The 11,968-nt window shown below is 45.4% G+C and overlaps 1 protein-coding gene across 4 annotated transcripts in view; it reads right to left on the minus strand.

Annotated features, from left to right (window-relative positions):
* Positions 1 to 489: 489 nt before the first annotated feature.
* Positions 490 to 11,968, minus strand: part of LOC118936624 (E3 ubiquitin-protein ligase TRIM47) — a 22,760-nt gene continuing 11,281 nt past the window's right edge. Inside the window, exons 3-6 of one of the 4 annotated variants that reach the window (XM_090230912.1) lie at positions 6,196 to 6,429; positions 3,122 to 3,281; positions 2,937 to 2,996; positions 490 to 2,705 (exon numbers count right to left, since the gene is read on the minus strand). In XM_090230912.1, coding sequence (XP_090087038.1) covers positions 2,197 to 2,705; positions 2,937 to 2,996; positions 3,122 to 3,281; positions 6,196 to 6,429 — 963 coding nt within the window. In that variant the 3' untranslated portion in view covers positions 490 to 2,196. Of the gene's footprint in view, positions 2,706 to 2,936; positions 2,997 to 3,121; positions 3,282 to 6,195; positions 6,430 to 8,999 lie in introns of those variants that run through there. The other 3 variants (XM_090230911.1, XM_090230913.1, XM_090230914.1) reach the window with 3 other exon arrangements.

The following is an 11,968-nucleotide window of genomic DNA, read 5'->3' on the forward strand; positions in this document are numbered from 1 at the left end:
ACTATCAATACAGGTACTGTATGTAGAACCATAGTAAAGACCAGTATGGACTATCAATTCAAAGTGACCATTTAGAATGAGGCCCAGTTCAATGAGAGGAAGTCTTAACAGAACTGGGGGGTGACAGACAGGAAGTGGGGGGGGTGGAGATCTAATATATTGTTGTGCCAAACACTAAAGCATGATATTGTAATAAATCTACACCCTATTCCCTACGAACAACACTACTTTAGGCCTGGTCAGAAGCACCGTAGTGCACTACGTAGGGAATAGGGAACCATTTGGAACAGAGACAGTAATTCCCCTGAACATCTTCCTCTTCCTCATCTGGTTTCTTGAACAGCCCTTCACTCCTCCCCTCTTCCTCCCCTCCTCCCTTTTCATTCTATCCTATCAGCCACACCACTAGCTCACCTCCACACAATACATTTACAAGTTAAAGACACACCTTGGAATAAATAACAAAGGAAAACTATTACTAGATGAAGTTGAGTGTTTTTTATTATTTCCCATCACCATAAATCATATTTAATCACTGAACAGTAGCAGACCTAACTTCATCTGTTCCTGACTCTGGATAGTGGATTAAAAAGACCATCAATCTCCAATGATATTAAAGTACTATTCTGAACATTACTGATATACTGAGTGGCAAGTCAAGATATCTGCTGGTTTTATTGTTTGGTCAACAGCACCACCTGCTGGACAGGTTTAATGTTGCTGGACTGAGCAGTATGGGAGGATGAAAGATGACACATTTAGGGCCGGTTTCCTGGACATCTACATTGAACATACTGTTTAGTCCAGGACTAGGATTCATCTGTGTCTGGGAAACCAGACCATATAGTTTAGTAGAAAGTAAGTGATACCAGCTTGTAGTGGGCTGACTAGTCCTGAATTGTCCTTTAGTTCCTGGACCATTTTCCATGCAGCTCCAGGTGACAGAGAACACATCAATTAGGACCGAGCCAACAAGCTGATCAATGATACTGAGGAGAATTACATAGAGACAGAGAACCAACTGAGAAAACATATCAATGGTTCTGAATGACAACCAATATACATCAAAACCAGACATCATGATTCATGGAAATGTACAAGATTAAAACATTGCATTGAATTTTAATTAATAACAAATCAGTTTACAGTTTAACCAGCTCAGTTATAGACTACACCAGCATGACTAGTATCTATGTGGACCCTACTACAGTTTAACCAGCTCAGCTATAGACTACACCAGCATGACTAGTATCTATGTGGACCCTACTACAGTTTAACCAGCTCAGCTATAGACTACACCAGCATGACTAGTATCTATGTGGACCCTACTACAGTTTAACCAGCTCAGCTATAGACTACACCAGCATGACTAGTATCTATGTGGACCCTACTACAGTTTAACCAGCTCAGCTATAGACTACACCAGCATGACTAGTATCTATGTGGAACCTACTACAGTTTAACCAGCTCAGCTATAGACTACACCAGCATGACTAGTATCTATGTGGACCCTACTACAGTTTAACCAGCTCAGCTATAGACTACACCAGCATGACTAGTATCTATGTGGACCCTACTACAGTTTAACCAGCTCAGCTATAGACTACACCAGCATGACTAGTATCTATGTGGACCCTACTACAGTTTAACCAGCTCAGCTATAGACTACACCAGCATGACTAGTATCTATGTGGACCCTACTACAGTTTAACCAGCTCAGCTATAGACTACACCAGCATGACTAGTATCTATGTGGACCCTACTACAGTTTAACCAGCTCAGCTATAGACTACACCAGCATGACTAGTATCTATGTGGACCCTACTACAGTTTAACCAGCTCAGCTATAGACTACACCAGCATGACTAGTATCTATGTATACCCTACTACAGTTTAACCAGCTCAGCTATAGACTACACCAGCATGGCTAGTGTCTATGTGGACCCTACTACAGTTTAACCAGCTCAGCTATAGACTACACCAACATGACTAGTATCTATGTGGACCCTACTACAGTTTAACCAGCTCAGCTATAGACTACACCAGCATGACTAGTATCTATGTGGACCCTACTACAGTTTAACCAGCTCAGCTATAGACTACACCAGCATGACTAGTATCTATGTGGAGCCTACTACAGTTTAACCAGCTCAGCTATAGACTACACCAGCATGACTAGTATCTATGTGGAGCCTACTACAGTTTAACCAGCTCAGCAGTACCATCGAGCCAAAACCCAGGATAGAGGGGCTGAGTGAATGTGGTCTGGACTCTGTGGAGGAGGGTCATTGTGTCAGAGACACTGTAGAAGGACAGAGTACCTGCCTTGTGATCTAGGTACACTCCTACTCTGGAGGACTGAGGGCCTGATACTTTAGTCTCAACATTATTGTGTCTGAAACAATAAACACCTCCAGAGCACTCTAAACTCCAGGACTTGTTATTGTTTCCAAATGCACCATCTGTCCCTGTTCTGCTGATGTCTTTATATGAGACTGCTGTATCAACATTACCAGTCCTCTCCACCTCCCAGTAACAGCATCCAGACATACCCTCTCTACACAGAACCTGACAGTAGTTGGTGAATCTGTCTGGATGGACAGGATATGGTTGGACTTGGCCTGTATAGGTCACCTTTCTGTTCCCTTCAGACAGAGAGAGGTATGTGTATGCTGTGTTTGGGTCCAGTGTGAGATGACAGGAATCTGGGAGAAGAGCAGAGACCAATGAGGGGAGTCAGAACAATAAGTTAAGTCAGATACTGTATCTACCCTGTCTTTGATTAGAGCACAGCAGAGATCAAATCAGAGAAATATGAGGAGTCAGATAGATACCCAGTCTTTGATTAGATCTACTATTGCTATATATTTCTAGAGGGATTGTTAGGAGTGTCAGTAAAAAGAGACTGTTAGTTACTTCACAATAAAGAGACTCACGTTGTAACAACTGTTCTCTGGTCTTGGGCTCTGGAGGCAGTACAACATCCACTATATTCACTACAGACACAGAAACACATTGACAGAGAGAGGGAATGTTATTATCAGACCATATTCCACATTTATATGACTAGTAGGGAACTTTCAATGGTCTAAAGTTGATGTTCTTATTGTTTTCAACACACCTGTAGTGGAGATCTTGGTCCATTCTCCTTTAAGGAAGTCTTCTAGTTTCTCTCTCAGTTCAGACACAGTCTTACTCACATCTCCAAAGTACTGAAGAGGACGGACAACGATGCTGGGTAAGTCTGAAGATACACTGATACTGGAGAGAGACTGATAACTCTGGAGAGAGAGAGAGAGAGAGAGAGAGAGAGAGAGAGAGAGAGAGAGAGAGAGAGAGAGAGAGAGAGAGACTGATAACTCTGGAGAGAGAGAGAGACTTTCTCCAATACTGGAAAAACAAAACAAAATCCCAAAGCCGACTAAATTGCTATCTGACCCTAAACAGAGAATATGAATTGGCTGATTATCTCTACTCTGTCAGAGATACGAAGCAGAGACAGATCCTTACCAAGTACAGGCTGAGTGACCACCGATTGGCAATAGAAACCGGCAGACATAAAAAGACATGGCTACCCAAAGAGGAGCGTGTATGTGGTCACTGCATGACAGGGGAGGTAGAGACAGAGATGCACTTTCTCCTTTACTGTGATAAATATTCCTCACAAAGAGACTCATTTCTCACAGAAATGACTACATATATTCCACATTTTTACAAATTGAACCCAGAGGAAAAACTAAGAATACTCATGGGCGAAGGAGCAATGGCTCCTCTTGCAGCCAAATATGTATTTTCCTGCCATAGCCTGAGGGACACTGAATAATAACATCTGCATAGTAAACAGTAACTTACTTATTATTACTATTATTGTTATTACTATAATTATTAATGTTTACTGTAGACTGTTACCATTTTATTGTTATTATTTTTGTATTTAATTTTGTATTATTATTTACTACCATTTTATATTATTATTTGCTATCATTTACAATTTTGTTACAATGTATATTGTATACATTGTTGCTTTGGCAATATTGACACAATGTTTTTCATGCCAATAAAGCAGCTTGAATTTGAATTTGAATTTGAGAGAGGGACAGACACAGAGAGAGGGACAGACAGAGAGAGAGGGACAGACAGACAGACAGAGAGGGACAGACAGAGAGAGAGAGAGAGAGAGAGAGGGATAGAAAGAGGGACAGACAGAGAGAGAGAGAGGGGGACAGACAGAGAGAGAGGGACAGACAGAGAGAGAGAGAGGGACAGACAGATAGAGAGAGATAGGCAGACAGAGAGAGAGAAGGGCAGACAGACAGTGAGAGAGAGAGAGAGAGGGACAGACAGAGAGAGAGGGACAGACAGAGAGAGAGAGTGAGAGGGAGACAGAGATAGAGAGAGAGAGGGACAGACAGAGAGAGGGACAGACAGACAGAGAGAGAGGGACAGACATAGATAGAGAGAGAGAGAGAGACAGACATAGATAGAGAGAGAGAGAGAGACAGACAGAGAGAGAGGGAAAGACAGAGAGAGACAAGGACAGACAGAGAGAGACAGAGAGAGAGGGACAGACAGAGAGAGACAGGGACAGACAGAGAGAGAGAGAGAGGGACAGACAGAGAGAGAGGGACAGACAGAGAGAGAGAGGGACAGACAGAGAGAGAGAGGGACAGACAGAGAGAGAGAGGGACAGACAGAGAGAGAGAGGGACAGACAGAGAGAGAGGGACAGACAGAGACAAGGACAGACAGAGAGAGACAGAGAGAGAGGGACAGACAGACAGAGAGAGAGGGACAGACAGACAGAGAGAGAGGGACAGACAGAGAGAGAGAGGGACAGACAGAGAGAGAGAGGGACAGACAGAGAGAGAGAGGGACAGACAGAGAGAGAGAGGGACAGACAGAGAGAGAGAGGGACAGACAGAGAGAGAGAGGGACAGACAGAGAGAGACAAGGACAGACAGAGAGAGACAGAGAGAGAGGGACAGACAGACAGAGAGAGAGGGACAGACAGACAGAGAGAGAGGGACAGACAGACAGAGAGAGAGGGACAGACAGAGAGAGACAGGGACAGACAGAGAGAGACAGGGACAGACAGAGAGAGAGAGAGGGGCAGACAGAGAGAGAGAGAGGGACAGACAGAGAGAGAGAGAGGGACAGACAGAGAGAGAGAGAGGGAGAGAGAGAGAGAGAGAGAGAGAGAGAGACAGACAGAGGGAGAGGTGCAGACAGACAGAGATAGAGGGGCAGACAGACAGAGAGAGAGGGACGAACAGAGAGAGAGACGGACGGACAGAGAGAGAGAGAGACGGACAGAGAGAGAGGGATGGACGGAGAGAGAGAGGGAGACGGACGGACAGAGAGAGAGGGACGGACGGAAAGAGAGAGAGGGACAGAAGGACAGAGAGAGAGAGAGATGGACGGACAGAGAGAGAGAGAGGGACGGACAGACAGAGAGAGAGGGACGGACCGACAGAGAGAGAGAAAGGGACGGACAGAGAGAGAGAGAGAGACATGCAGAGAGAGAGAGCGACAGACAGACAGAGAGAGAGAGAGAGAGAGCGGGACAGACGGAGAGAGAGAGAGAGACGGACAGAGAGAGAGAGAGAGAGAGGGACAGACAGAGAGAGAGAGAGAGGGGCAGACAGAGAGAGAGAGGGGCAGACAGAAACAGAGAGGGGCAGACAGAGAGAGAGGGGCAGACAGAGAGAGAGCGGGCAGACAGACAGAGAGAGAGGGCAGACAGACAGAGAGGGGCAGAGAGACAGAGAGAGGGGCAGCCAGACAGAGAGAGGTGCAGACAGACAGAGATAGAGGGGCCTACAGACAGAGATAGAGAGCAGACAGACAGAGAGAGAGGGACGAACAGAGAGAGAGAGACAGACGGACAGAGAGAGAGGGACGGACGGACAGAGAGAGAGGGACAGAAGGACAGAGAGAGAGAGAGAGGGACGGACAGAGAGAGAGAGAGAGGGACGGACAGAGAGAGAGAGGGATGGACAGAGAGAGAGAGAGGGACGGACAGACAGAGAGAGGGATGGACAGAGGGTGAGAGATGGACGGACGGAGGGAGAGAGAGAAAGAGAGGGATGGACAGTGAGAGAGGGGCAGACAGACAGACAGGACAACACAATGATTGAGATGAATAGTTTCACATGAAGTTAATTTCATATCACATGTAACAAGACAGTTTAGTTACCTGGAGGAAATGGATGTGGTCCTCTGTTTGTGAGAGCTGCTCCAGCTCAGTGCTTCTCTTCCTCAGCTCAGCTATCTCCTGCTTCAGTTGCTCCAGGAGTTTTTCAGCTCGACTCACTTGAGCCTTCTCTTGGGCTCTGATCAGCTCCTTCACCTCAGAGCTCCTTCTCTCAATGGAGCGGATCAGCTCAGTAAAGATCTGATCACTGTCCTCCACTGCTGACTGTGCAGAGCGCTGGAGAGAGAGAGAGAGAGAGAGAGAGAGAGAGAGAGAGAGAGAGAGAGAGAGAGAGAGAGAGAGAGAGAGAGAGAGAGAGAGAGAGAGAGAGAGAGAGAGAGAGAGAGAGAGAGAGAGAGAGAGAGAGAGAGAGAGAGAGAAAGCATAGCAGAGGTCATCAGATGAGCTCCTGCATTTTTCAGCATTTTCTTTAAAAAATATAGATTAGGAGTTAGGAGTTTTTTTGTCAGGAACACATACTGGATTCTACCCTCTACAACATAACCCCCACTTCAAATCAAAACTTAAAATCTACAACCTGATTTTGGACAGAATTACGGAATCTCCTGGAAGGTTCACAACTACCAAGCATTATTACTCTATACAGCAAATTCTCTGGAAAACAACAGAAACCTGAAAACACCATCCAACCTGGAACTGAGTGAGTAATGTTTAGTCTGAAACGATATTTTATCTCCAAAAGCCAAGAAGAAAAATACACAACATTACTTTATAAGGACTGAATTCTAACATAATTCTGCCAAACTTGATACAGCTTCATCTAGCACTGACGTGTCAAGTGAGAGGTGTCAAAGTCCATTAGCCCAACAATGGCAGGAGAGTCACACAGTCTACCCCAACCAAATGGAGAGGCCTTAGAAGCTCCCTCCCGCTGTTCAGAGGTAATTAAAATACAGTACCCTTTGCATGTAAAGAATGATAAGGCAAGAAAAGACCACAAGAAGAAGCTCCTTATGGAAAATCAAGAAACACTTTTTGCTGACTATTACAAAAATGGGAACATCAGCAACCTTATCTTCCACACAAACCATCCCCTGGCATGGCACAGTGCTATATTAGCACACTACCCCTTTGTTACGAGAGGGGGGGTTAACGATGGGTGGAAACTCAGAATACTTGATAACGAGGACTCTGAGTTAAGTAATATAAATATCTATAAATCCGGAACAGTAATGGTACAGAATAACCACAAACAGTTTCAGCTGGACTTTCACCTAATCAAAGAATTAGCCCAGCAGGAGAAGCTCTCCCTTGATAAAGATACCCCCACCCCGAGCGGGTCAGACCAGACCTCTTCATTATGTAACCCCACAGATGAGCAACCCCCAGCGGAGAGTCAACCTCCCAGCACAGATTACCACTCCCTCATTGAAATGAAGGACAAATTCACCCAGCTGGAGGTAAGGCAGGTGGAGCTGGAAAAGCAGGTGATTACACTTCAGTCAGCACAGACCCAGACAACAGTCCAGCACAACAACAGCCCCTTAACCAGACCCGGAGAGCTGGAGGTGGACAGAGTCATATCTGCACTTTGGACAGTGGTGAGACAAATACAACAGGAGAAAGAGGAGCAGAACAGAGCACTAGAGGAGAGTATCAGACTGCTGGTGGAGGAGAGGTTGAGGGGGATGGAGGAGAGGGTGAGGGGGATGGAGGAGAAGTTGAGGGGGATGGTGTGTGACAGAGAACAACCCACTAGAGAGGTGGCCACCCCCACAGAGAAGCCAGCAGAACAGCCCACCTCAGCACCCGACAAAAGTCTCGACACCACAGCAGAACAGTCCACACCAGACCCTGACCATAGAGTCGACATCACAGGAGAACAGACAAATGAAGAACCCCAAGCCAAGCGTCTCTCACCCCCTCTGAGCACCCCCCCTGTCAGCCACCCTGATAGCCCTTCTGACAACCCTCTCACACCCACTGAGGACAAACACAAGACACAGATTGTACTACTTATGGACTCAAATGGGAAATATATAGAAGAAAAAAAACTTTTTCCCAAACACAGTGTGTCTAAACTCTGGTGTCCAACACCCACGCGCCCTCGACCTTCTGTCTGAGGACCAACTAGGCTCACCTAGCCACATAATAATACACACAGGCACCAACAACCTGAGAACACAGCAGGAAAGGGTGACCACAGCACTGAAGGGAGTGATTGAAAAGGCTTATTCTACTTTCCCCAACGCACAAGTGGTTATCTCCACCCTGCTACCACGAAAAGACTTCCACCCTGCCACAATACAGCGGGTAAATGCAAGTATTTCCCGTGACTGTGCCTCAAAACCAAATGTCCTCCTGGCCCACCACTCCACCCTGGACTTGAACAGTCTCTATGACCAGGTCCACCTCTACAAGGCAGCAGTGCCCACCTTTGCCCGAACTCTAAAGGACATCACTCTCAAACGTATCCCCAACACTTCACACAGGAGCAACAGATCAATAGACACCCCACCCAGACCAACGAGACACCCTCCCAGACCTGCAGGACCCCCCCCCCCCCCCCGGACCTACACATAGAGGACCAACGTCAAGAGGAATTACATCCAGACCACAGCACCCCCAGACACATCCACACCCCACCCCAACCAATCAACACCCCCCCACATCAGCCATGCCCACATCCCATTTAGGCCCCCTCAGATCAGACCTATGCCACTCCTGCCCACCCCATGCACCCCACCCCCGCAAAGAGGGCCTCAACATGGAAGCCACACATATGCCCAGGTAGTGAGCATGCAAACAGTCCCGACCCCCACGCTTACACTCGCCCAAGTCAATGGCATGTACCAGATGCTCAGCAGGCTCTGCTCACACTTACTGGCCTGAGGCCAAACCACGACCAACAACATTGGACACTCTATGGAACAAAAAGCCTTCACTATATTATCATGGAATATCCAAGGCCTGAGGTCATCTGCCTTTGGCCTAAAGAGCAGAAACCCGGACTTCACCAAAGAAATCGGTAATACAGACATTGTCATCCTGCAAGAAACCTGGTATAGAGGAGACGGACCCACTGGTTGCCCTCTAGGTTACAGAGAGCTGGTAGTCCCATCCACCAAACTACCAGGTGTGAAACAGGGAAGGGACTCAGGGGGTATGCTAATTTGGTATAGAGCAGACCTAACTCACTCCATTAAATTAATCAAAACAGGAACATTTTACATTTGGCTAGAAATTCAAAAGGAAATTATCCTAACAGAGAAAAATGTCCTCCTGTGTGCTACCTATATCCCCCCACTAGAATCCCCATATTTTAATGAAGACAGCTTCTCCATCCTGGAGGGGGAAATCAATCATTTCCAGGCCCAGGGACATGTACTAGTCTGTGGCGACCTAAATGCCAGAACCGGACAAGAACCTGACACCCTAAGCACACAGGGGGACAAACACCTGCCTGGAGGTGACAGCATTCCCTCCCACATATGCCCCCCTAGGCACAACTATGACAACATAACCAACAAAAACGGGTCACAACTCCTGCAGCTCTGTCGCACGCTGGGTATGTACATAGTCAACGGTAGGCTTCGAGGGGACTCCTATGGTAGGTACACCTATAGCTCATCTCTTGGCAGTAGTACTGTAGACTACTTTATCACCGACCTCAACCCAGAGTCTCTCAGAGCGTTCACAGTCAGCCCACTGACACCCCTATCAGACCACAGCAAAATCACAGTCTACTTAAACAGAGCAATAATCAATCATGAGGCATCAAAGCCAAAGGAACTGAGTAACATTAAGAAATGCTATAGATGGAAGGAATGCAGTTTGGAAACCTACCAAAAAACAATTAGGCAACAACAAATTCAATCCCTTTTAGACAATTTCCTGGGTAAAACGTTCCGCTGTAATAGTGAAGGTGTAAACTTGGCAGTAGAAAATCTTAACAGTATATTTGACCTCTCAGCTTCCCTATCAAATCTAAAAATCTCAAATAGAAAACCGAAGAAAATTAACAATAATGACAAATGGTTTGATGAAGAATGCAAAAATCTAAGAAAGAAATTGAGAAACCTGTCCAACCAAAAACATAGAGACCCGGAAAACCTGAGTCTACGCCTTCACTATGGTGAATCACTAAAACAATACAGAAATACACTACGGAAAAAGAAGGAACAGCATGTCAGAAATCAGCTCAATGCAATTGAAGAATCCATAGACTCTAACCACTTCTGGGAAAATTGGAAAACACTAAACAAACAACAACAAGAAGAATTATCTATCCAAAATGGAGATGTATGGGTAAACCACTTCTCCAATCTTTTTGGCTCTATAACAAAGAATAAAGAGCAAAAACATATACATGATCAAATACAGATCTTAGAATCATCTATTAAAGACTACCAGAACCCACTGGATTATCCAATTACATTGAATGAGTTACAGGACAAAATAAAAACCCTCCAACCCAAAAAGGCCTGTGGTGTTGATGGTATCCTCAATGAAATGATCAAATATACAGACAACAAATTCCAATTGGCTATACTAAAACTCTTTAACATCATACTTAGCTCTGGCATCTTCCCCAATATTTGGAACCAAGGACTGATCACCCCAATCCACAAAAGTGGAGACAAATTTGACCCCAATAACTACCGTGGAATATGTGTCAACAGTAACCTTGGGAAAATCCTCTGCATTATTATTAACAGCAGACTCGTACATTTCCTCAATGAAAACAATGTACTGAGCAAATGTCAAATTGGCTTTTTACCAAATTACCGTACAACAGACCATGTATTCACCCTGCACACCCTAATTGACAACCAAACAAACCAAAACAAAGGCAAAGTCTTCTCATGCTTTGTTGATTTCAAAAAAGCCTTCGACTCAATCTGGCATGAGGGTCTGCTATACAAACTGATGGAAAGTGGTGTTGGGGGTAAAACATACGACATTATAAAATCCATGTACACAAACAACAAGTGTGCGGTTAAAATTGGCAAAAAACACACATTTCTTCACACAGGGTCGTGGGGTTAGACAGGGATGCAGTTTAAGCCCCACCCTCTTCAACATATATATCAACGAATTGGCGCGGGCACTAGAAAAGTCTGCAGCACCCGGCCTCCCCCTGCTAGAATCCGAAGTCAAATGTCTGCTGTTTGCCGATGATCTGGTGCTTCTGTCACCAACCAAGGAGGGCCTACAGCAGCACCTAGATCTTATGCACAGATTCTGTCAGACCTGGGCCCTGACAGTAAATCTCAGTAAGACCAAAATAATGGTGTTCCAAAAAAGGTCCAGTCACCAGGACCACAAATACAAATTCAATCTAGACACTGTTGCCCTAGAGCACACAAAAAACTATACATACCTTGGCCTAAACATCAGCGCCACAGGTAACTTCCACAAAGCTGTGAACGATCTGAGAGACAAGGCAAGAAGGGCATTCTATGCCATCAAAAGAAACATAAATTTCAACATACCAATTAGGATTTGGCTAAAAATACTTGAATCAGTCATAGAGCCCATTGCCCTTTATGGTTGTGAGGTCTGGGGTCCGCTCACCAACCAAGACTTCACAAAATGGGACAAACACCAAATTGAGACTCTGCACGCAGAATTCTGCAAAAATATCCTCCGTGTACAACGTAGAACACCAAATAATGCATGCAGAGCAGAATTAGGCCGATACCCACTAATTATCAAAATCCAGAAAAGAGCCGTTAAATTCTACAACCACCTAAAAGGAAGTGATTCACAAACCTTCCATAACAAAGCCATCACCTACAGAGAGATGAACCTG

Source organism: Oncorhynchus mykiss, chromosome 4 (genome assembly GCF_057628025.1).
Source record: "Oncorhynchus mykiss isolate SJ-2025 chromosome 4, ASM5762802v1, whole genome shotgun sequence".
NCBI lineage: Eukaryota > Metazoa > Chordata > Actinopteri > Salmoniformes > Salmonidae > Oncorhynchus > Oncorhynchus mykiss.